A 26,091-nucleotide genomic window follows, 5' to 3' on the forward strand; every position below is an offset into this window, starting at 1 on the left:
AGCTATGCTAAGCATTTGATGTGGGTTGTCAATGTATGGTCACAACAATCCAATGAAGAGGTACCCTTTTGACCCTCATTTACAAAAGGCCCTTTACCCATTTTTTACTTGGTTGTCTTCTCATGAATTTCAGGTTTGTTTGTTGGTTGGTTGGTTTTAATACTAGGGAGAGTAAACTATTTTTATCTTGTAGTGCAGATGTTTTTCCTACTGTGTTTATGTTCCAGTTTTCTAAATGGTGTATTTTTTCATAGTGTGTGTGTGTGTGTGTGTGTGTGTGTGTGTGTGTGTGTGTTGGAGGGGGAGTCTGTTTTCTTTTAGGGCATTGGGGTTTCTGGTCTTTCCTAAAAAGATGTCTCTCATCGTACATAATAAACTGTGTCAACACAGAGCTATCCTTACAGAACTGGAGTGGGGCCATGAAGCTTCATTACATCTGTCCCACCTTAGTTCCCACTAGCAAATTCTTAAGAAGCTTCTCAGAATTCATAGGGTCTCCTAGAATACCATTTGAGAGCCACAGTGATGAGATATAATAAAAAATAATCTTAAAAATGCTGCCCTCCTAAACGAAAACTCTGCCTAGAATGGTGATCTAATTGTGCTAGATAACCTGCAAAATAAATGTACAGTCAGACCACTTCTCACCACTTGTCTGCACCTGATAACACTCTAACATAAGCCGTCATCATCTCTTGTCTCAATATTTACAAGAGCATCCTGATTTGTTCTCTTCTCCCACCCTTGGCCTCTCTATTTTGATATTAGTCACCAGAGTGAGATTTTTTTTTAAGTGCTAAGTCAGATCATACCAGTTGTCTGCTAAGCACCGTCCAGTGGCTTCCCACTTGACTTGGTGAAAGTCAGAGCCCTTACAAGAGCCTAGAAGGTCCCACACAGACTCTGCTCTTGCCTCTTTGACTTACCTCATCTCATCTACAACCTTCTCCTTCAGTTCATTCCTATGGCCATCTTGACGGCCTTGCCTTTCGTTGCAAACATGCCCACCTCAAGGCCTTTGCAGTTGCTGTCCCAGTACTTGGACGAGTCTTCCTCCCTGTAACTTCATGGTATACTTTATTACCTCTTTTAGGCCCCTCTAAGTGAGGCCTGCCTAGATCTCTCTGTTTAGAATTGCCTACAGTCCCAACTCCAGCATTCCCCTTCCCGCGACTCCTGCTTTCTCTCTCTGTAGCACTTATCTCTTCCTAGCATGCTACATGGTTTACCTCCTCATTAAAATTTTGCCTTTCTGACCTCCACTATAATGTATGCTTCATGCATGCAGGGACTTTGTTTTGTCCACTGCTTTGTCCCCAGGTCCTCATAGGCACTCAGTATATTTGTGTTGGATGAATGAATGGGCTCTTGTGGTACTTGGCCTCCCTAATGGCTCCAAGTGACCCTTGCCTCCTGGTATTCACTGCCTTGTGTAGTCCCTTCACTGCATAGGGGAATCCAGTATTGATCCCAATGTGATCAATTGGCTATTGCAAAAATAATGGAGTATGACTTTGGACACTGATCAAATAAGGCCTTGCAACATTGCCCTTGGCTTGTGGACTTGCTCGCTTTGGGGAAAATAAGCCACCATGTTGTGAGGGCAGTCACACAACCCTGTGGGGAGAAAGTGAGACTTCCTGCCAACAAGCAGACCAATTTGGCCACCAAGTGAATGAGCTGCTTTGGATGTCACACTTTCAGATGATGCAGCCCCCACCGACATCTTGTGTGCAACCTCATAGAAGACCACTGAGCTAAGCCTCTCCTGAATTCCTGACCCATAGAAACTGAGAGAGGTGCTAAATGTTTTAAGTCACCAGGTCTTTGAGGTAATTTGTTGTAGAGAGTTAAAATTAACTACCCAAGACCCTCTGAGGATAAACTTTGAAAAAGTAACAAATATCCTGCAAAGTTGTGTGAGTAGCATGGCCTCTCTCTTACATGGTTAATAGAGATAGGAAATCATATTATCTATTTGAAAAATTACGTTTTCTTTGTTGCCAACTTTGGACCATCATCCAGCCACCTCTCTCATATATAGTCTAATTAGGTATAGGTGAAGTTTGTGTGATATATGATAAAAATGAACTTGCGAAAAGGGAATATAATTGAATAACAGTTAAAAATGGTTTCTAGAGGGGCGCCTGGGTGGCTCAGTTGTTTGGTCGTTTGACTTTGGCTCAGGTCATGGTCTCGCATCTTATGGGCTCGAGCCCCGCGTCTGGTTCTGTGCCGACTGCTTAGAGCCTGGAGCTTGCTTGGGATTCTGTCTCCCTCTCTCACTGCTCCGCCCATGCTTGCACTCTGTCTCTCAAAAATAAACATTTAAAAAAATGGTTTCTAGAGATAAGACACTTGGATTCAAATCTGCCACCTCTTTCTACTTAGTAGATTACTTAACCTCTCTATGCTCATGAAAGTACTTTCAGTACACTTTAACCGCTGCAACAAATAACCCCCGAATATCAGTGAATCAGGAAATAGAAGTTTATCTCTTGCTCGCATAATGGTTCACTGTAGGTATCCTGAGAGTGGCATCCTGTGTAGCAGTTAAGTAACGCATGTCCCTTCCTTCTAGTAGCTCTGCTTTCTGCTCTGCAGATCTCTGTAATCAACCAGTTGGCGAGGAAAATGAGAAAGCGTGGAACCCTGGGTTAAGAGTGCATGAACTAAGCCTCCAAGATGCTTTCCTTATTTTCTTCCACATTCCATTGGCCAGAAGTCAGTCACATGGTGACATCTAATTGCAAAGGAGGCTGGGAAAGTGACTGAACTGTGTACCCAGAGCAAGGGGAAGCAAGTTTGATGAGCCGCTAGCCAGTTTGCCATGTTTCTTCAGTTGGATTGCTGAGGCTTAAACAAGATGATATATAAAGGACTTAGCCAAGAATCTGGCATGAAGTAGGGCTCATTAATGGAAAACTATTGTTTTGAACAGTCTCAACAGAGTTCTCTGAAAATAGAGCTCAAGTCTACTTCTGAATGTCACGTGTTCCCCTCTCCCAAAAATAATATTTTTTACAACTTAATCTTTTTGTGAATAAACGATTAAATGTTGAGACAGATATGTGAGGAATGAGCAGTTTGATTATATTCCATCTCCCCAAAGGGCAGTGTCTAATGATTTTTGAACTGTAACTCTTTTTGGTATCTTTGGGCCTTCAAAGCCAGCAAGCATATTCAAAAGTCACAAGATAGGGAAAAGGACCAGAAAGTGCTAAAACAATATTGAAACTTGTGTAAACAAGGAGCCATCCTGCCTAGGGCACAAAATACAGAAATAGAAATGAAATTTGAAGTGCATGGTCAGGTCTGTAAGTATATGGGCAAGAACTGGTTGAAAATACACATCTGGTTTGTTGGATTATAAATTATGTTTCTCTCTGCTGGTATTTGTTAAGGTACATAAAGCATTAAGAGAGTATTACAGTGCTTCATTATATGCTCTCTTTCATTAGTCTATGCCAGAGAGTGGGATGAATCACAGTGAGGTTTTATGTTCCTGTGGGAGCCAGTGATGAAGGACTATGAATGAAAACATTTCTGGGATGAAGGCTGCACCAGAGTGCCTGTCTCCAGTGGTGAGGGAGCTAACGTACCACCTCGATAGAGGACCCCTCAGGGATCCATGATGGGCCAAAGTTTGCAAGACCTGGATATGTGCTTTATTCTGGGGAGAAAGTCCTTCATATTCATTCATTAGGTTTGCCTTTTTGGTAAAAACAACTTAGAGTAAATCAGCTGGACTACTTTTTAAATATACTTTTAGGGCTGGTTGGGTATAAAATAACCACTTCTTAGATCCACCTAATAGGAATCCTAAGCATCCGTGGCCATCCTCTGGCCCCTGGCTTTTTGGAGATGATGCTTTGGATTAATTTCCTCCCATTTGATGAACTTCAGTCATCAAATCCAGAGCACTTTTGTGTCCTCAGATGAATATTGTCAGAGACTTGTTCTTTAAAATTTACGCTATTAAGATCTTAGTTAATATTTAATGAGCATTCCCTTAGGCTTGACTGTAATTTTCTAGAAACATGCGCACATACACAAATGTAAATGAGTGACTACTTTTTTAACTAGCATCATGAGTAGGACAAAATTCTGAAACCCCACATGAAGAAATGCTTTCCAATAGCATCTTTCCATCCTGTCCTCCAGTAAGAAGCATGCAATAGTATATGCCCTCTTGCTTGAAACAAATCTGAATACAGGTCTTAAATATATGGCCCCCACAATTACTGGCATAATACTCCCTCATATTGTTACGAACATTTTGTAGAACGTATTTACTTGGTCCTTTGGAATAAAATTAGGAGGCACCCAATAATAGAAGATGGTACCAAGAGAGGGTATAGAAACCTAGGCATCTAGCCACTGGACACACACACACACACACACACACACACACACACACACACACGGTTGGGGGGGGGGAGAATCTTTTGTTTTGTTTTGTTTTGTTTTTCTTTTTTTTTTCAATATATGAAATTTATTGTCAAATTGGTTTCCATACAACACCCAGTGCTCATCCCAAAAGGTGCCCTCCTCAATACCCATCACCCCCCCTCCCTCCCACCCCCCATCAACCCTCAGTTTGTTCTCAGTTTTTAAGAGTCTCTTATGCTTTGGCTCTCTCCCACTCTAACCTCTTTTTTTTTTTTTTCCTTCCTTGGGTGGGGGGGAGAATATTAAGATGCCTGTTTCAGTTATCTATTCCTGCTTAAAAATCGTCTCCAAACCTAGTTTCTTAAAATAGCAAGGATTTTTTTTTTTTTTGCCCTCAATTCTGTGGGTCAGAAAATTTGAGGAGGGCTCCTGTGTGTCCCATATGGTATCTGCTGGAATGCTCTGACTGCAGCTGGATGATCCAAGAGGGTCTTAGTCCACACATCTGAAACCTTGGTACTAGTTGTCACTGGGATACCTTGATCCTCTTCCTGGGGGGTCTCTGTCTCTCTGTCTCCATGTGATCCCTCATCACTTGGTAGTCTAGGGCAAACTATCAAGGGGGCAAACAGAGAAACCACAAGGCCTCCTAAGGCGTAGGCCTGGAATAGACAGAGTGTTGCTTCAGCCACATTCTGTTGGTTAAAGCAGGTCACCAGGCCAGCAAGATTGAAAGGGTGGGAAATAGAACCCACCTCTGCTGGGAGAAGCACTGTGCTCATAAAGGTGAAGGAGCAGTTGTGGGCTGCTGTCTGTGCAGGGGTTCTCTCATAAGACCTCACCTCGCATGCTTGGCAGGTTTGCGTGTAGTTTCTGTTGGAGAAGGCATTGCTTTCCTATGAGAGTCTTGCCCTAAACACAGGCAGCTCCTCAGTATTTCTTATAGGAAGCATTCTTCTCCTTCCCCTCAGCATTGCCAATTTTTACAGAACCGAGGGACATTTGGTGATACTGACAAGTTAGTCCTCAAATACCCTTTGAAAGCCTCAGTGTGGGGAACTAACTCATCAATGTCTAAAACTGGAAAAACCTCTTTGTCATCAAAATTGACATTTAAAAGAGAGAGGAGGGGGAATGCTTGCTAGCCAGAAAATTCACTTTCTTTTACCTGACAAAACATCTTTTTTGAAGAGAAGGAAAAAGGCTCCTGTGTTTGAACTGGCTTAAGCATATGGCTAAAGCATATGGCCAGAAACTCTGTCCTTCACCTCCCCCTGCAGATCCAGCGAGGAGAGCACTGTTTGGAACCGTTGTAGGAAATAAATATCCCACAGTAAGTGGAGGCAGAGAGGAAAAAGCCAGAAGATAGCAATTATGTTTGGGGACTCATGGGGGATCGTCCTTTTTCCATGTTTGCTAATACATACAGATATGTAGGTAATGGATTTTTGTAACGTGCATAGTCTAGAGGTAATATTGGCAGCAATAGTTACCCTTTTTAAAAAAGTTTTTAATGCTCATTTATTTTTGAGGTAGTGTGAGCAGGGGAGGGACAGAGAGAGAGGGAGACAAAGAATCCGAAGTAGGCTCCAGGATCTGAGCTGTCAGCACAGGGCCCATCGTGGGGCTCAAACCTACAAACCGAGATCATGACCTGAGCTGAAGTTGAATGCTTAACCGACCAAGCTGCCCAGGCACCCCAGCAATAGTTAACTTTTACTTATAGCTTCTTGTCTACAAGATAATGTGCCAAGCAGCTTTATATCCATCATATCATTTCATTTTTGTAAGATCGATATTTTTCCTCTAATTTACAAATTATAAACCTGATGTGCAAGAAGTTTAAGAAACAGCCTTTAGGAGAGGAGCTAGGGCTGAAATGCTTTCACAACCCAAGCTATTCAAATCTGTTCTAGTTTGTCTCTGGGCACTGCATTGTTTGACACCTACTGTTGGCTGCAAATGAGTAAGATGGGACGTTTTTCCCAAGGTGCTCCAATTTTATCAGGGTACAACTCAATATGATACCGTGTGCTAAGTGGCATCCAATAAGACGAGTAAAATGTATGGCATCACTGAGGAGAAATCATTTAATTTTGTTAGTATCAGGCTCAGACAGATAAAGACGTTTTCTAGGCAGAGAAAGAGTTGAGACAAGAGGAACAGCCTTCCAGGGGAACGTCAGTCAATCAGGATTAATTAACTCATGTGTATTAAACTTTACACGGTTGAGAAAGAATGGTGGGTTATATGTTAGCAAGTGGTGGGGGATGCTGCCAAAAACTGTTGGTTTTACCCATTGTCTGGAGTCTTGAAAGCTATAGGAAAGGGTTTGCGTTTACTCCTGAAAAATGAGAACTGTCAGGTTTCCCAGTAAAGGGGTGAAATGATTACCTCAGCACTTTGGAAGGACCTCCCTGGGAGCCGAACCAAATTGCACTCTGATTATTGATATCAAAATCACTTGTTAAATCGTGAAATCATAGAGTTGACTATACTATTGTAAACTTGTGGCTTTATATATAAAAACAATTTCAGAGTGTAACCTTTGACTTACAGCCCTTACTTAACACAAGGTACACTAAGATCCTAATTTTATTTGGTTCTTCATGAGATCTAAAGAAGAATAAACTTAAGAGATTTCCTTTTTTAAACAAACAAATAAACAAACAAACCTGTAGTCACATTTCAAAGGGGAAAGATTTTAAGTCTTGCTGCAAACTTGGTTTAAGGTAACAATCTGTTATGTAAAATGACCATTTCTGTATGGATGCAATCTTTGCCCAGCTCACAGCTGATCACTCTCAGCCTTAAAACATCAAGCAGGCCAATATGTAGAGTTATAGTGGCAGGTACCAATATTTATATGCTGGTAGTTAAGATAGTAAAGCAAAATGGTGAGTGCTGTCATTGTAAAATGCCCCAAAGCCTAGGGATTTTGCTACTTTAAATTTTTTTTTTTTTTTTGGAAGACTGCATTGCCAATAACTTTAAAATTTTAGACGTTTGGGAAGAGCAATCCTATCAAGGAAACAAACTGCTTTCTTCTTATGTAGTTTTAGTTAAACATGAAATCTCTGGTTAATAACGTGTGTGTGTGTGTGTGTGTGTGTGTGTGTGTGTGTGTTACATCTTCCTATTAAATTCCAACCTATAATAGTAGGATTGGACCCACTTGTTCTGTAATGGTCCACAATATTTCTTATGGCTGTGACACTCAAAAGGGTTTTTGTACATGAAGAAGAATGTGCATGTGCACATATGTGCCCGTGCACCACATGCTTTTATCAGTATTGCCCCTTTTAATGCCTGTCGATCTTTTATAAAAGAAATCATCATGATTCTTTTCCCGGTTCATCAGTTTGCTTTGGAAGAGGTAGGAGGGTTGATCTTTACATTGTTAATTCTTAGAAATGCCCAAAGATGCCCCCTTTTAAAGTATGTTAACTTTGAATCTTACATGACAAGGAGAAGAGCTGGTAACCATGGATGGCCCCACTAAACACTAGGGTAAACACCATGGCCTAAGCAATCTTGCATTCCCATTGGAATGGTAGTGTCTTTCAATGCAGTTGTCTTGATTTGAGTTGATTTGGGCCCACCAAACTACCTTGATCTGCTTTTACCAAAATGTCAGTGGAATTGAAATCCATTGCACTGCTGTTGGGGTTTGCACACAAAATGTACATCAGTTAATAAGATGCAATTGGCTTGAGCTGTTTCTGGCAACTGACAAGCATTTGGTAGTTTTATTTCATTTTCTTGATATTTCAAGCTGTTGTTGATATGCAACATTAATGATGATGGTGGAGACTGGGAATTAGGGGAATTAATGGGAAATTAATCTTGTATCTTATGATCGTGGCTTTTTTTATGTGTTCATCAGGAATTTTTGTGACCTTTCCTTCCATTCATTCCTGAATGTACTTTTTTTGATCCTATCCATGTTAGGTTTAAAAGTAAGCGAGATTTACTTGTATGCTGGGCTGGAATGCTTCCTTCACAGGCCTTTTTACTTTTCTTGAGTGTCAAGTGTGTGCAAGTTAATCTTTAATCATGTGATAAGGTTGTGGATCTAAGCATGTATATTCCCTCCCAATAAGCCCCAGATAAACCAATCATTGTGTGAATGTGTAGCTCCTTTAATGTTGCTCAGATAAGGGTAGAGTTTTGTTATGTTTTCGTCTCTTCCTCTCTGTTGACAAAGAGAACAAGAAATAGAATCTTTTTTGAGATAGTGAAAACCCTAACATCCCATGGATTACCCGTGCCATCTATATATGCCCTCCGTTACTAAATGGAATTGGTTTCTTCTTGAAGGACTGTTAATAAAACTCCCAAACTACTTTCTAAATTGTTGATCTCTCTGCCAAAATGCTGATAGCGATAGGACATCGGACTTCCAATTGTCCTTAAAAACCCTCTCTGTAGCTGTAGCCTATGAATTTGGTTTCTTAACTGTTACTATAAATGAGCCCTATTACGACTTGCCTGGCTTTCCCATGGAAAGGCGCTGGGTTTATGGCTTCTCGGGCCCTAAGTGGCCTTGCTGTACTGTCTGTCCATGAGAGGGAGTGGGCAGTCTGCGAGTCCTGCTTGGTAGTTCCAGCCTTCCACTCCCAAAGCAGACAGTCCTCACGTTAAACAAGCCCAGATTTGTTGATCCTTTAATACTTGGAACTGATGAATTTGTGTCTCAGGAAAACATTCAGTCTCTTCTGTTTTGCTTTGTAATCCCCAGGCCTCTGTCATTGATTTATTGTCTGAGAGCTACTTTGCAGTTACAGACCAGAAACTCTTCATCATGACCTAATTTTCCTCCCATAAAAATCACAGCACATAATAAAGAGTGTACCCCACACATTATAGGGAAGCTCCTAATCCTTGTAAATTACAGGAGCATGTATGAATGGGACCGGAAGAGGTGTAAAAATGTGTATGTGCCATGGCTAAAAACAAATTTAGCAAGTGTCAGTGGTCTACAGTGTCAAGATGGGCCTCTGGCAGGCGGGGGGAGCAGGCAGTGAAATTTGAGTTTTGTAGATGATGCAAAGGAAAAGAACAGGAAATTTTAACATTGCTGTAAGCAGTTAAGATCGATGTTTTGCAAAGAGCAGTAATTAAATTTGCACTTATAAATTAAATCCTTGTGTCCTGACTGCAAATAATTCATTGTTTAGTCTCCACTTATTTCCCTTCTTCCACTTTTTTATTGAATGCAGTAATATCTCGTGAACACTGAGTGTCAAACCGTGTTAGGTGTTTCAGTCTTCGCCACAGTCCCGGGAGTTTTTACAGATGAGGCATCTGAAGGTCAGAGAGTTACACAACTTGTTCAGAGTCCCAGAACTACTAGTAAGCAACTAAAGTCAGATCCATTGAACTGTAAAACTTGTATCCTTTTTATTTTGTCCTCTGTCTCTCAAATTAATAATAGGTATAAAGACTACAGGTGGGTAAGATCCAGACAGTCGTGCTAAGTTTCGAGTCCAGCTACGTGCACATAGGTGACCTTGGACAAATCAGTTTATCTTCACGTAGTCTTAGTTTCCTCGCATTCACTATGCCAAGAATAATAGTACCTTTCTTACAGAGTTATTCTGAGTAAAAATAATGAGATAATTTATGCAAATAACTGAGCATGATGGCCACTCAATACCTATTGGTTATTTTATTGTTATTTATACCACTACCATCTCTAGGCAATTCTTTGCTGGGTTCTGTGTGCTCAGTGCTTCATGTGCCTTAGCTTTTTAATAGCTCTGTGAGGCAGGAATAGGATCCTCCTTGTTTACACGAGAGAAACAGGCTCAGAGGGGTTGAGGCTCTTGCCTGAGTTGAACCCAAGTCTGTCTAGCACCCAAGCCTCTTTGCTTTCCACCCATATGACAAGTGTACATTCCTTTCCTGTGCTTTTTGTGGCCTTGTGACAGTGATGCTGATTATCAGTGTTGGTGAGGTCAGTGCAGCTGTAGGTGTTGCCCACTGAGCAAGCAGCAGAACCTGGACTCCACCCGGTTCTGTGTGACTGCAGAGCCCAAAGTGCCCTGACCACTCTCCTGACCACAGCTTAAGGAGAAACAGGAGCTTGGTATTTATGGGACTGCTAATTCCACTTATAGGAAGCTTGAAATTGAGAATACTTGGAAGAGTATCCAGAGTTGTTTTTTTATTTTACAGTTTTATTCCTCAGTAGCTTTCAGAAGGCTTATAGGCTTCCCAATAAGTTTTTTTTTTAATGATTATTTATTTTTGAGAGAGAAAATGCAAGAATGGGGGAGGGGCAGAGGGCAGGGGGGACAGAGGACCGAAACGGGCTCTGCACTGACAGCAGGGAGCCCAGTGCAGGGCTTGAACTGACAAACCCTGAGATCATGATCTCAGCCCAAGTCAGACACTCAGCCAACAGAGCCACCCAAGCACCCCAGCTTTCCGAAAAACTTTTATTTCTAAGGCGTTCCTAACTAAGTCAGAATTAGTTTGTAAGTTTGGATAGAATTAACAGGCCGCTTGGGGCACAAAATAAATCCCCGCCCCCCTTGTGTATTCATTTGGAAAGTCTCTGTGACATGAGTAGATTGTTCCGGCCACAAGGTAGAGTTCCATAAATCCATTGTTCATAGGTGATGGGAACTCACCCTTCCATCATTCAGCAGTCATTTGTACACTGATTGTTCTGAACAGAACAAAGGAAACCTCGTTGAATTTTCTTGAAATATTCTCTTCCAAGCAAAATAGGATCGGAATAACCAACAAAACTGTGAAAAATTCAGATTCGCATCAGAATTCCAAATTGAGCTTTTGGCACAGAGACAAACTCTTGGCCTGGCTAGAAGGTGGCCAGACCATAAGCAGGCTTGAAACAGCTCGCATTTGTTCAAGTTTCAGAGTTAAATGAACAACAGTATTTTGGGGAATGATTTCCCAGTCTCCTTAATGTAAGTTTGTATCCTCTGCACTGGTGGTCGTGAGGTCTCATTTACAGAGGTGCCCTTGCACTTCAGAAACACATGTAATCACAGTGGCGATAGTCTTGTGTCCGGCACTTTGCATTTTGGCGCGTGAGAACAGCCCCATCAGAGCTCTTCAGCGGCCTGGGCCTGGCTTGCCTCGAGGCCGCCCAGAGAGCTGGCCTTGGGGACTGTAGTTCTCACCCGAAATGGTGCTGGTTTCCCAAACAACTTTTCTTTGAAAGAAAGCTACCCGTGTGCAAGAATCAAATACTCTCCTATGTTCCCACATCTCTTCCTGCTTGGTGTGTATCAGCATTGCTTTGGAAGCAATTTTTCACGCATCTGCCGAAATCCACGGCCTTTCCTCACAACTCAAGTCGTCTTTGTTTCCCCAGCGTTTCCTACAGTTTTTAGGCAGGAGTACAACCACCACATTTTTGGTGACAGTTGAAATTAATATGCATATACATTATCTCTGTGCCCATTATAGTTGTGCGAAGAGCTCCAAAGCTTGGAGGCCAGATGTAAGGGGGCGGAGGCCTCTCACTAAGTCTGAATTCATTTTCAGATGTTTTCAGCTATCGGGATGGCCGAGAGGGCTGTACTTGAGGCCAGAGGCAGAGGGGTGCTAAGAGGCACCATTACCTGTTGAAATCCGTGCTTGTGGGTCTGGGGAATGGCTTCTATAGTGAAGATTGGCTGGAAAAGCTGAGCTGAAAGAATGAGACGGCTGAAGAAGTGGAGAGTGCAGATGGGAGAAGCCACAGCCGTAGATTCCGGTTCCCACCCCTCTCCTGCTTTGCTGTGCAGCAGGTCAGGAAATCTCTCCCGTGGCACGCTCACCCTACTTTACATGCTGAATTGACCTGCGGCTTAGAGGTCACGTGAGTACTTAGCACAGCACCTGGCATGCAGGCACGGATGATCACATACAGGAGCAAGGTTTACATGTCAGTGATATTCGTGTGCCATGAGGTGCTCACCCGGGAGTAGGCTCATGGCTCAGTGTTGTTTCGGGAACACAGTAAAGGGGAGAAAGCCTCTTAGAGGCTGTGGTCCTTGCGCTCATTAAGAACCATGGTTTCTTTTTGCTTCCCTCGCAGATACTCAGGAGACTTGTACATATATATGCATAGCGCTGGTACTTATTTTTAGGGGTGCCAATTCCTCTGGAAGCCAGGACGTTTCTGTTGTTTTTGCTTTAAGTCCCCTTCTCTTCTTACCCCCTCGCCCCACTTGAACTCAGCTATGTTGTGATTCAGTTTATTTTGTTGAAAATTCAGTCCCCTAGGGAAAATATGATAATGCTGTTTTCAGACAGCTGTGTTTGGGAGCGAGACTGACTTAACCAGCTGGCTGGCATCATTGGAGCCCAAGGACTTGCCAGCCCATGGAGCGCAGCTGTCTTGGCTAAAATTCTCATCATTCTTATGACTTTGCTTTCTATATATCTGCTTCAGAGTTCTACTTTAAAATGTATGCACAAAGAAGAGAGGGCCATTAGTCTGTGGTGTGTCTAATGCCATCCATAGTTGAAGGAAGTGGGGTACCCCTACCTTTCTCTTGTTACTCATGATTGTTGAGAAAGAGGAAATCCAGAAGGAGGCTAGCTCCAGAGTGACAGATGATAATGAGTGGATCAATAAATACTGATATCTTAATACAGTGTGGTTGTCATATAACCATTAAGAATCATGTTTGCCATTTTTTTAAATGTTTGTTTATTTTTGAGAGGCAGAGATAGCACAAGCAGGGGAGGGGCAGAGAGAGGGGGGGAGACACAGAATCCAAAGCAGGCTTCAGGCTCTGAGCTGTCAGCACAGAGCCCGACCCGGGGCTCGAACCCACGATCCATGAAATCATGACCTGAGCTTAAGTCGGATGCTTAACTGACTAAGGCGCACCAACCTATTTTTTAAACAAGGGAGAAATGTTGAAATATACTGTTAGATGTATGGGATACTAAAGTATGTAGATTATATAATCCCAATTAGGGAAGATGTTCTTTTGACATTAAGTGAGATAACTCACACAAAGCACTTAACCTGGCACCTGGCATATGGCAGATGCCCAGTAAATCACAGCTACCGGATGCAAACTCTCCAGCCACGGGGAACACATTTACCTCGTACAGTGTTAGACCCAGAGTCCTTGGTATGAAGTAAATGCTCGAAAGATCTTTCTTGATTGAATAAATTAGTGTGACTATTTTTATGTGTTTGAAAAGAAATCTAGAAAAACCTTGGGAGACAGCTTTCTGTGTTATCTGTAATTGTATCTATAGTTTTGGCAGTTTAACCTCTCTGCCTTGGTTCTTCATTATAAATGGTGAGGACAGTACCTGTTGCCCCAGATCATTGAGAATTGAATGAGCCACATGTAAAACACATGTAGTGACTAATCCCCAAGGAACTGACATTACATGGTGGCTACGGTAATCATGGTAAGCAGTGTATAAGTGTAGCTGTTATCATAGTTCTATCAAACTTATATCTGTAAAAAGAGAAAAAATTGTCATGATTTTAGTCTATTGTTTTCTTCTTATTTTCCCCAGGTTTTTTTTTTTTTTTTTTTTTTTAGTGAAAGCTTAAAAGAAAAAAGTTCATAAGAAAACTCACATGTTTGTAGTAGTTCTCTTTAAGTAGTGGAATTGGAAAAGTTGTTCTCTTTTTTTTCTTGATGCTTTTCTACATTTTCCAAATGTTAGTACTGGTTACATTTGTCATCAACCTTCCCCCCCCCCCCCCCGCCTTTTAAATAAGAAAACACTCAGCATCAAAGATGATGCACAGCTCCTGAACTAGAAAGCAGGCTCCATCTAAGGATGACAGAGGACCCAGAACTGGTGCCCTGCTCTGGACTTCTTGGAATGTTATTTAAATGCATGTTTCACATTCTAAGAAAGTTGTGAAGCAGTCGTTAAGAACTGGTCAATAGAACCAGTGAGGAAAAGTAAAGGGGTTTTGATTAATTGGTTCTGGACAAAAGGTAGTCAGAAAGCTCAAAGCCTTGGTAATAGACCATGGCTTGTATTTAGCACAATACATTCCCATTTCTCCTGGAAAGAACAACCGACAGAACATCAGGGGAAGTGACAGCAGAAGGGGCTAGAAATGGAAGGAAATAGTCCCCAATATCCAGGATATGCTTCTGAAAGAAAACGTTTAATATCATTTCTGAGAGATGTTTCAAGGGAAGTCCTGAGCAAATGCTGGTGGTCTTTTCGGGTCTTTTTCTTGCTGATTCTTTCATACCACCAAGCTTTCGGTTGTGCTGGTCGGGGCCTGTGCTTGCTCCCCCACTCACAGCAGCGTGTGACCCTTTTGTGAAACTTTCCTTGCAGATATTCAACACCGTGCCTGATATGCCTCTCACCAATGCCCAGCTGCACCTGTCCCGGAAGAAGAGCAGTGACTCCAAGCCCCCTTCCTGCAGCGAAAGGCCCCTGACGCTCTTCCACGCCATGCAGTCAGCAGAGAAACGTGAGTCTCCTGCTCAGGGCCAGCAGGGTGCTCACGAGACGGCCCGTGCCACCTCCCACCTGCTCAGGGTGCACACCTCCGGCCTCTCTCTATGGGTGCCTGCCCTGCGTGTCCTTGAGGATGGTGTATGGCGGTGCCCTCGCAAGTTTCATTGCCGAGTAAGCCTGGTAGGACAGGAAGTAGTGTTAGGAGAATGAAAGGCAAGGGCCACTTGCTGTTCAGGATTCTCTTTCCAGATCTCCTTTGGGCGAACAGCTGAGCATTGTTTCTTCCTGCTACACAGTAAGAGCTCAGCTCCGGCATTACTGCCTTGGCCCCTTTTTTGTTAGCGGCTTCCACAGAACCAGTTTCCTTTTCTCAGTTTGTAATTAAATGCTTATTAGTGCAAGTCACATGCCCTACTGGACTGTGACTCTGAGGGCTGGCCCTTGCTTTGCTCATCCTTCTGCTCCACCTCACAGGGCCTGGCATGGAGCAGACACTTAATATATGTGTGAACTTAATTAATGAATTAATTAGAGAATAATGCCCTCTTTGTTCCAAGCCGTAGAGTGTTATCACCTCGGTTTGACTGAATCCTCTTTTCATGTCAGAACTGAGTTCTTTGCAGTTATCAGGCCACTGGGCCCTAAAATATCCAGGCTTATTTGAGCTTCTGTAATAAGAGAGCTGGGTGGTGGTGAGGGCTCCAGCTCTGCCTGGAGTCCAATCAGACCTGGGTTTTTGTGCCAGCAGCAATGCACGGGCAAGCCTTTTACCTTCTTGCAGCCTCCATTTGCTCATCTGTGTAGTAGGGATAACAGTGCCTATCTTAAAGGGATTTGTTAAGGATTAAGTGCAATTTTGCATTTAAGCATCTGGCACAAGTCCTAGACTTGGCAAGGGCTGAGAGCTGCCACTATTATTACTAGTTATTGTTTAATCACGTGCAAATACCAAGGCTAATTCTTTGATGCAACTGACGCTTAGATGAGGCCTGCAAGGGACTGGGAGTATACAAATAGGACCTTGTTTTTAAAGTGCTCACAGTTGAGTGAGGGGAATAGACAAGTGAATGGATCATGTAGGTCACCGCAGTAAGCACCCTCAGAGAGAAATACCCATTCACAGAGGCTGTGGAACATGTGACAGTTGAGAGCCTGCACTGGCACTGGACTGCTTGGCTGCTGGCTCTGAGTCTGCCGCTCTCTGGCTGTGCACGATGTGGGCAAGTTAGCTTGCATCTCGGGGCCTTGGGCTTCTCTTCTGGAAGACTGGGATACTAGTTTCTCCCTCACAGAGTTGTTGTGCAGATTAAAGCACTTCACATGGCACCTGGTGCACAATAAGCGCATTTACGGGGGGGGGGGGGGGGGGGGGCGGAGGTGGTGTTGTTATTGTTGCTGTTGTTGCCTTTACGAAGTAGAGTAAAGGCACAGATCAGAAGAATCAGCCACTTGGCTTCGAAAAGGAGAGAAAATCCATATCTGGATTGGCATCTTCTTCTTCCTTATGAAAAAGCATTTCTTATCCCCTGTATTTCAGAAGTTATCATTCTGAAAACAAATCTTCACTGCCCCCAGAGCGTCACTGCATTTAAAGATGTCATACTATCCCATAAAATGGCTGGACCTTGGTGAATTTAGCACCCTTTGGGTTGTTTCAGATGTTTAGCTTTCATGAGTAAAGCCCCTGTTAATCTTTGTAGCTAAATCTGTTCATATACATGATCATTTCGTTAAGATAAATCCTGGAAGAATTTCCAGGTGAAAGGATTTGTATACTTTTGGGGTTTTGACCCCAATGGGGTTGAGTTCTCTTCAAACAATAGCCCGTGTTGCTCTTAAATACCTGGCTTGGGTCCTTCTCACTTCGGTCTGCACGTGGCCTGGGCCCCTCTGAGTGTAATAGGGAACACTTGGAACAGGACTGGTCTCACCCATATCTGCTATGAACAGGGCATTAGGCTGTGGAGGGGTGTGTTCCTCAGGTGTCCAGGAGAGTGACGGTCACCTCGTTTTGTACTAAGCAATGAGCAGTGTAGGTTAGGATGGAAGCAGAAGCAGCTTGGAAGCAGGTCTACAAGCGTACTCTGGGAACATGTAAGGAAGAAGATGGAGATGAGGAGAAAATCAATTAGATCCTGACTCAAGATTAATTTTTATCACACGAGCCAGAGGATGAAAGTTAAGGATGTGTGAAAACAGGTGCATCTAAGCTGCAGACCGAGCTGTTATGTCCCTGTCTGCACCGTGGATGGAAGCATGGAAGATGGGAAGACAGTGAAGCAGCTTATCTTTCCTCCAAATGTTAGGAAATGCGCCCTGGAAACAGGACTGGAACTTCCATACACTCAAATATTTCAGGGGCGCTTAGCTTTCTTCCCTGTCTTGGAGAAGAAACGTTTCCATTGAAAAGAATGCGAGTGTGCATATATTCATAGACTTCTTATGGTTTGTTTTGGAAATCGCTTTTTTCTTGAGAAACTAGAAATGACATCCAAGCTGGCTTGGAAAGTGCCATAGGAGGGGTTGAGTGAGTTGATGCTGGAAGGGAAGACTGGCCAGGAGCTGGAAGGTTCTGTGAGCATCCCTCACTGTTAGATGAGCAGGTGACAGGGCACTGTCTTGCTTGCATACAACTTACCCTTCCCTTTGTCTATCTGTGGATAAAGATAGAAGGCTACTTTATCAAAGCACTTTGCTGAATTTACTCTGTAGAATTAAAGTACAAATAAATACTGCAGGTAATTGGTGAGGGAAAAATTTGTGTATTTCCATATGGTGATGTTTTTCAGTTTAAGGAACTTTGGCTACTTAGTTACTTCCCAAACTCGAGTCATTTGCATAGACCTTCATTTACTCTTTGGCTCTCAACCACATAATTCATATGCTTTTGTTTGAATACATTTCTTTAAATTGATCTTAAAGCCTCTGCCTTCTTTACATGGCTTCATCCTACTTAGTAAAATCTCTAAAAATGTGAATTTGATGGTCTCACTGTTTTACTTTCTAATATACATTAAACATGTAACCATTAAAATAAAGATAAAGACTTCTTACTTCTCACCTGTGAAATTTGTACCACGGTTTGGAGTCCACAGATAGTACTTTGAATTTTTGAGTGACTCCTTTCCTTTCTCTTAATGTAAATATGTGAACTCAAGTTTGTTTTGACTAGAATTGGGTTCTGATACTGTCATTTGGCTGTTCTGTCACTGGGGGTGTGCACTCTTCACCTGTTACTTCCATGCTGTGCACTTTCAGTTCCTGTGACACCTGTCCAGCTTTGGTGTGACCTTACCTTTCTTCAAGTTGTGGCCACAAAGCAAAACCTTGTTACAGGGATTGCTCTTGTGTGGACACACAAGCACATCTTCACATAACCCTTCTGTACCTTGATTTTTGGCAGATGATGTTTTTCAGAACCCCATTTCCTCTTACTTCCTCCTGAGTTCAGTTACACTTTTCTCCTCACTGATGTACTTGGACTTGAGAATTTTCTCTGTATTCCATTGGTTAGCCCTCTCTTCAGTCCCTGTTGAGATGTTTAATGGGCTTAAAACTCCTAGCGTAGCTCACTTGGATGCTTCCTTTGAGAGGTTCCAGTTGTTGATTGTCAGCGCACATTTTTCTCTCCCCTCTCTGCATTGCCCCCACTCTGTGCAGAAGACGTTTGTCTTAGACGCAAATCTCTGCCAATGCTCTTGGCCTCAGGTTGCAGGTTGTCTCCCTTTTCCTGGAGAGGAAGGTCCTGAGAGTCATCTTGGGAGTTCATAGGCTCAATCCTCTCTCTTTGTACTTCAGGCTCCTGGAAGCATGTGGCATATTAGCTCATGCTCCTGGATATGGGTCTTGTTTTCCAGAAGGAGTTTCTTCTTCTGTGGAAATAGAGCAGTTGTGTCCCACGCACCTCCATAAGATTCTTCAGCTTTAATCTTATGGGTATTAGTGGAATCTTCTCCCAACAGCATTTTCCCTTTCCCTAAAGGTAGAGATCTCTTTACGATAACCGTGTTCTCTTCCCAGAATAAGGAGTTGGATGCTTTCTCCTGCTCTCTGTTGGGTAGCGACTTTGGTCAGTTCCAAGGCAGCACACGACTCCTCGTAGACAATCAATGTGTGGTGGAAGTGGGACTAGGAATGAAATGGGAACAGTCTCTGAGACAAAACTTTGTGGAAGGGCACCTGGGTGGTCAGTAAGTTGAGCGTCCGACTTCAGCTCAGGTCATGATCTCAGGGTTCATGGGTTCAATCCCCACATCGGGCTCTGCACTGACAGTGCCGAGCCTGCTTCAAATTCCCTGCCCCTCTCTCTCTCTCTCTCTCCCTCTCTCCCTCTCTCCCTCTCTCCCTGCCCCTTCCCCATTTTCTCTCCCTCTCCCAAAAAATAAACAAAAATTTTAAAAAAAACTTTGCAGAAAAGAAGAAAAGGAATTGATGGGGAAATACAGGATTTAGAAACATAGCAACAAATACAAGCCACTGAATATTGTTAGTGAAGAGGGACCAGAAATCCAAGTTGTATGTAGGTGGTCAAGGAATGCTTCCTGAAAGGTAGAATTCCGAGTAAGATGCTAAAGGAAATGAGTCATAGTCTCGCACAGAGGACAGAAGGGTGGCTGTGATGCTCTGCACAGGTAACAGGGAATAGTCTTTCTATAAGTAGCAGAGGGTAGCTCTTGTCTCTCGGACTGAGGATTGTGGAAAGATATGTTCCCAAATTGAACTTCCAAAACATTCTCCCACAGAAATCAGATTTTTCGTTAATGTATGTTTAATATATATATATATATATATATATATATATAATGTATATATATATATATAATGTATATATATATATATAATGTATATATACACACATACACACACACACACACACAAACACACACATACCTATATGGCTCTTTAATTTATCAAGTGGTTTCTCATGCGAAGCCCTGTGCATAGCAACACCTCACTTAATCTCTAACATTACACAGGTACTGTCCCTGTTTGGGACAATGGAGGAAGACAAAACTTATATTAAATAATGTACTCGGGATCACACAGCAACAAAATAGGTTTGAATCCAGTTGTTGAGACCTCAGAGCTACACTATTAGCCAGTGATGATTCTGCCTTCTGGTTTCAACTTGAGGGATTGTTCTTAAAGAGATGTGGTTCTGTGTGCTTTTGTGACCTAGCCTGCAAACCCCTTAATTCTAAGGGGAAGTATTTCCAGTTCTGCTTATGAACCTGGAGTCTACATTTCCCTTAAGGGAGAGAGCTGCCTGTACAGAGCTGGGGGTGGGGTGGGAGTGGAAGGCTGGTGTGGAAGGATAAACAATGCATTTGATGAAGAACCTTGAGACCAAGTTGGATCTGAACCTCATTCAGTAACAACAACAATCAAAGTTAAAATTATTATGCCTCACCCAACATGCCAGACAGCCTGCTAAGTGCATCAGTATCTTACTTCCTTCTCACAACTGACCGTCACCCAGTGAGGCAGGTCCCCCCTATCCACACTTCACAGACAAGTAAACTGACGCTCCAGAGTTTAAGTAGTCACACAGTTGGTAAAGCACTGAGGAGGAATTTGTACCCAGGTGATGTCCCTTCCCCATGCCAGGTTGTCTCCAAAAGGGTGCCTCTGTCAGTTCTTCAGCCACGGAAGTGAAAGTTTCTAGACTGAATTACAGAAGCAGTAAAAGCCATCTGTCCTAGCATCTAGCGGTGCCATGGGGGAACTTGGACCATCTTAAATGGATTCCTCAATATGCATACCAGCAGGCAACAGCCCCTCTAGATCTTGTACCAACTATGCAGAGAGCAGGATGTGTTCAGCAGGACCTTTCATTTGCTGGGCCAAGGTAGTCACTATGATTTGCGATCACAGAACACATGCATCAAGGTTTTCACAACTGTGCTGGCAAATGAATGATATCAAAGGAGATGACTGTTTAATCTGTAAGTGCCCCATGGATAACATCCTCCAGCAGAAATCAGAGTGCTATCTCCAGGTGAAAGGTACTGACATAGAAGCTGTACTTTTGCTGGACAAGTGTAGAAGGTGGAGCCAGAAGGATTAGAGGGAACCAGCAACCAGCTCTAGTCCCTTTTAAAGTTCTTCCAAGAGATTACGAGGTGACATTTATCACTGATTTTTGTCTCAGATTTTTAGTGCTTACACCAAGGTGTTGAAACCTGTTTCTTGGAACAGTGGTTCTTAGACTTGGTGTCCATTGGACTTGTGTAAGGAGCTTGTTAAAAATACGGATGCCTGGTCTCCTCCCAGGTACGTTCTGAATCAGGAGATCTTGACTAGAGCCCAGGCATTGGTATTTTTTAAAGCACTCTGGTGATGCTGATGCCAGCTGAAGTGAGAGAGGCACACACCTCGGGGAAGGAGGGACAGTCAAGGCTGCTCATTTCTGTCCCTCCTAGCGCATCTCTTCGACTCTCTGTTGAGGTTTGTGACAGCCTGGTGTGGTGGTTGAAAGCAGGGGTTCTCCAGTCACACTGCATTGTTTCAGGCCATCCCTGTGACCTCGCAGCTCTGAGACCTAGAGTGCATTAGTTTCCCTTTCTGAACCTCCATTTGCTCATCTGCAAAATCGATCACTAATAACAGCTTCCTTGGAGGGCAGTTACCATGATTAAGTGAACCAGTGCAGGTGCATGTAAAGTACTTGACACTGGGCCTAGAACATAGTAAGCACCTAATAAATGTTAGTTACAATTGTGATGATTATCATCAGACTATAGTTTTACGTTACATTTGACTGAGGAAATACTCCCTCTGTGGATCTTGCAGATTCCAAAGGAGAGGCCCCTATGTGAGAGTAATGCAGAGTCACCCTGGCCCCAGAGAGAGCTATTCTGGTGCTTGAATTCACATATATCAGCAGCTAGGATGAGTTGTGTAGCATGGGTGGGTCTGGGGAGTGGGAATAGATTCTTGGGCTTTGTTTTACACGGATCACCCTAACATGCTGCTGGAATTATAGCTCTCATTAATTCTCTTAGCTAATATAATTCATTTTGGACCCTTTCCCAGACAGACCCAGTGAGAGGTTAAGAATTCAGCTCATATACTTCTCATTTGTGTCTTCCTGGTTGAAAAATAACTGGGAATTCATAGTATTCAAAGGCTTATCGCATAATGTCTTTCTCCCAGCACTCAAAGCTGCGGCTTGTGCATTTTCTCAGGTTGCCTCTGCAGATCCTGGGTGCTCTGGCCACACGTGTTTGTATTGGCAGGTGACGTGTTTATCCACATGGATTCCTACTGTCACACAGACTGTAAGGTGTAACGTGGCTCTTGGCTTCATTATGCATGATGACCACGTGTGACTGAAAACCACATAGTTGATGTGGCCATTTAAAACAATGATGCCCTGGAAAGCTAATGGCAAGCAAAAAGCTCAAAGTAGATCATGAAATGAAAAACAGCATGTTACAGGCTTCTATCTCTGGCTTTATCACTAAGTGAACAAAGCAAGTAACTCATCCATAGTTACGATGTTATACTATTTTGTTAGAAGCATATATGCATATGTTTCTATGTATAGAAAATTTGGACATTGACATACCAAAATAAGTATGGAATATTTGTATGCTTTTCTGTACTTTAGAAGTTGGAGAGGAATGCATCTTTATTATGTATTGACTAATTTTTACATCATTAAAAACAAACTACCTATTCACACATTTCTTTACTATCCCAAGCCCATTTTTCAACGAGTCATGGTATAAAAATAAATATATCATTTTCTGTTTGCTAAACATTAATAATATAAGCATTCTGTAGTGGATTCCCTCACTTATCAGGGAACCAGAGATTAAATGAAGAATGTCCCTACTCCAAAGCAAGTGCTCAGCTAGGGGGAAAAAAAAAAGGCTTTGTTGTACGTAGATTATGTGTTTAACTCTGATCCTTCAACCCCCGGTTCAGCCGTATGTAGACGTTCGTTCCTACATTGTGGTTTTGGAAATGGTGGTGTTTCGGGGGTGGGCTTCCCCATGTGCCTGCAAGCCTCTTTCCTGTGAATCATTTCAATCCTGGGCCAGCTGCAGTGATTCCCCCATTCTCTCGTGAAATCCAGTTTTATTGGCATTTTTTCCTTTTGCAGATAAAAGGGTTATTATGAGCGCCATGACTAGGAAATAAGTCAGTCACTCTACATAGGACCAAAATTGGTAGTTTTTGCTGAGGACAACCTGCCAAAAGTTGTAATAGCATGTACTATGTCCTATGGTCAGAACAACAGATCGACCACATTTTGTACTTATCAATACGCTATTTAGTCCCTCACTGCCAAAACTGCTTTTTAGGGCTGTTTTTTGAAACATTGCCCAAAATGTTATGTGCCCAAACACATTGCTCAGACTGCTTTTTCAGATTATTTTTATCATAGGGACTGACACTGGGTCAACATGAAATCATACCACCTCAGACTTTAGTGTGGCTTGGCACGCCACTGTTACCAGGAAGAAAAACTACAAGGGAAAAAAAATTGCTTCAGAAAGTCTGATTCTAAGCTTCTCATGTACTTGGGTGTTTCCCAGAGATGAAAAACTCAGAAATTACTGTGCACTCATCATTTTTTATTGCAAAATTCATTAAGCTGCCATACTGTTATCATCCTATCTTGTCAAGATGATACATTGCAGACTTCATTGCAAAACTTTAATAAGCAGGAGAAAGTACACCTCTCTCCCTGCCACAGCAAGGGAAAGCCTCTGGGTATATTGCTTTTGTCTTAGTATTTTTTGTCTCAAGTCTGTGTCTTTGCAGAACTCCCGTCAGTCTGGTAACTCCCTTTCCTCCTTGTTTGATCGTGTATACAGCGTGTTCCCTCCTTTGGGCTCTGGGCATCATGAGATGCTCTTAAAGAACTTTTCTCTCCCGTCTTTTGACATCTAGGTCTCAGACATCATGGAAAGGTGATGTTAGCCCATATTCTGACAGACATCCACGCCTGGTGGGAAACCTCCCCCGGAGTGACGTTGCAAGTCTGTGTTTCCTATTTATCTTCCCACTCTGTGTATTCAGTGGGCTGGAGTGTCGATGCTTGCCAAGACATGTGAATTCGGTTTGGTGCTGCGTGTGCATTCCTGGCCTTGTCTCTGGGTTCCGTGATAAACACAGACCCTGCCTTTTGTGTGGGGGGTGGGGGTGGGGAGGGAGTGTCATTAGAGTGAGCAGGAGTCACTTGGTAAATATGGAAAGTGAGGTTGCTTAGCTCCCAGATTTCCATGGCAACTCCCAGAACAAGTACAATATCACCAAAATTATTCTGTGGCTTTCTTTTTTTAGTTGCAGTGATTTGGTTGCATAGTCCTATTTTTCCACTCCTGATTTGTACAAAAAACATAGACTCTGCCCACTATAACCATTACTTTGGTTTCAAGGACATTAGTGGTGCCTGTCTGAAGCACCTGAAAATTCAGTTGCACAGAACTGCCTCTTTCTGTGCTAGCAGAATACGCTTTGATGGCTTTTGGTCACCGTACATTTATTATTTGCCCTGTAACCACTCAAGGAGCTTTAGCGTACATTATGCATGGGCCAGGTGCCAGGAATGTGTGACTGATGCTCACCTCACAGATCACTGGAACAGACCCTGGAGGGGTTCTTTGTGGGCACGCATGCATGCCCCTGCCCTGAGTGGTTTGAATTTCTAAGCCCCAAGACCACATCTGGTTTATCACCCTTCGTAGAACATATGTTCATAAAAACATCCAGTGCTCACCCACACGTGTTTACAGTTGTTTGGGGATTTATTTTATCATTTCTTTGCTCCAAGCCCTTGTTTTCTGTGACTAAAATGAAGAGAGATTCTTGTTGACAAACATGTTTAAAGAAAGCAAGCATCCCCATGGACTTCAAGCAGTTTAGGAATACTCCTGAGTTGTGGGCATTCTTTTTCTTTTGGTCATTTAAGTGGTTCTCTCTGATCCTGTTGATTTGACTCATAACTGTTGTTGTTTTTCTTTTTCAATCCACTAGCCTGTAATTTCCTTTCCTTCAGCAATGTAATTGTCATCAATCCTTCTTAGACCTTCTGATGACGATGCCGGAACTGGCCTGAATCATCAGTGTCTCAGACAGGTCCAGCTCTGATATTTGAACAATTTGGTTAATTTCATTTTAAAAAATTGTGTTTTCGGCTGCCTGTTCTCATTATGTTTTTCTATTAGGGCAAGTACTCATTTGCCCACCTGACAAAGATCCCCCTGTTGGGAGTGACATTACTGAACCATGTTCTCTTTATTTTTTAATTCATACCAAATGTTTTAGAATATGTCTTGGTATAATTTGCCATAACCATTAAAACATTTGATTGGCTGTTGATTTTACTCTCCACCTCTTTGCTGGACTAACTTTGACTGTCCTGCTCACCCTCGGTGAAACTTCTGTCAGTGTTTCAGCTCAGAAGTCTGCCTATACCTAGAAGCTCTCATTCTCACTATTTGAGGTCTCATGTCCAATAAAACGGTAGTGGTTTTGTGGTCAAAGAGTGCCAGGTTTCCAGATTTCCTTACCATGGGCCCCATCGAGGCTTACCAGTAACAAACAGTCCGACTTTTGATATGTGTATTTAGCTATCTTGACTGCAGAACTATGAAGTTTTATGATTAAAATTTTTGTGTCTTCTTGTTGGACAAAGGACTCATTTCCTTGATGTTTTGCCTTTGTTGTCATTTTGTTATAGGTTATGCCATATTTGTAAGGCTTGAGATACCTAATGTAAGTTGAAATAGAATCTCCAAAAGGATTTATTTTCTAAAAAAGAATTCTAACGACCTCCACTGAATGAAATACTGGAAATCCTCAATTTCAATTTGGGGTTAGCCACTCATTTAATTCTCTTGGCTTTCAAGTCCAGGCAGGGTCGGGCTCTCACTGTCCATCCCTGTCCTCATTCCCACGTGGGTTCATTTCAGACACATGTCAGTTTCCATATGTAGCAGTCTTCTTGCTTCACTCGTTGAAAAAGCCAAAAATTTTACCTAAGTCCCATTTGTAGAATGAGATTCTTAAATGAGTGTTAGGATTCTGATAAAATGTTTGATAAAGCAAAGCATCTTTTTTTTTTTAAATATAACTTCTTGTCAAGTTGGCTAACATACAGTGTATACAGTGTGCTCTTGGTTTTGGGGGTAGGTTCCCGTGATTCATTGCGTGTATCCTGGGTGATGCAAAGATCTTTATCTAATTTTTTTTTCAGTTGTGATTTCAGAGTTTTATCTGTCCAGTGTTTGTTTAATCTTAAGGTGCTTACAGTCTATCAAG

The 26,091-nt window shown here is 42.5% G+C and overlaps 1 protein-coding gene across 5 annotated transcripts in view; it reads left to right on the forward strand.

Moving 5' to 3' along the window:
* Nucleotides 1-26,091, forward strand: part of ARHGAP26 (Rho GTPase activating protein 26) — a 424,192-nt gene that overhangs the window by 321,829 nt on the left and 76,272 nt on the right. For all 5 annotated transcript variants that reach the window (XM_049649399.1, XM_049649398.1, XM_049649400.1 and 2 more), the window contains one exon: nucleotides 14,689-14,827. In XM_049649399.1, coding sequence (XP_049505356.1) covers nucleotides 14,689-14,827 — 139 coding nt within the window. The remainder of the gene's footprint in view (nucleotides 1-14,688; nucleotides 14,828-26,091) is intronic.

This window comes from Panthera uncia (genome assembly GCF_023721935.1).
Source record: "Panthera uncia isolate 11264 chromosome A1 unlocalized genomic scaffold, Puncia_PCG_1.0 HiC_scaffold_17, whole genome shotgun sequence".
In the NCBI taxonomy this organism is placed as follows: Eukaryota; Metazoa; Chordata; class Mammalia; order Carnivora; family Felidae; genus Panthera; species Panthera uncia.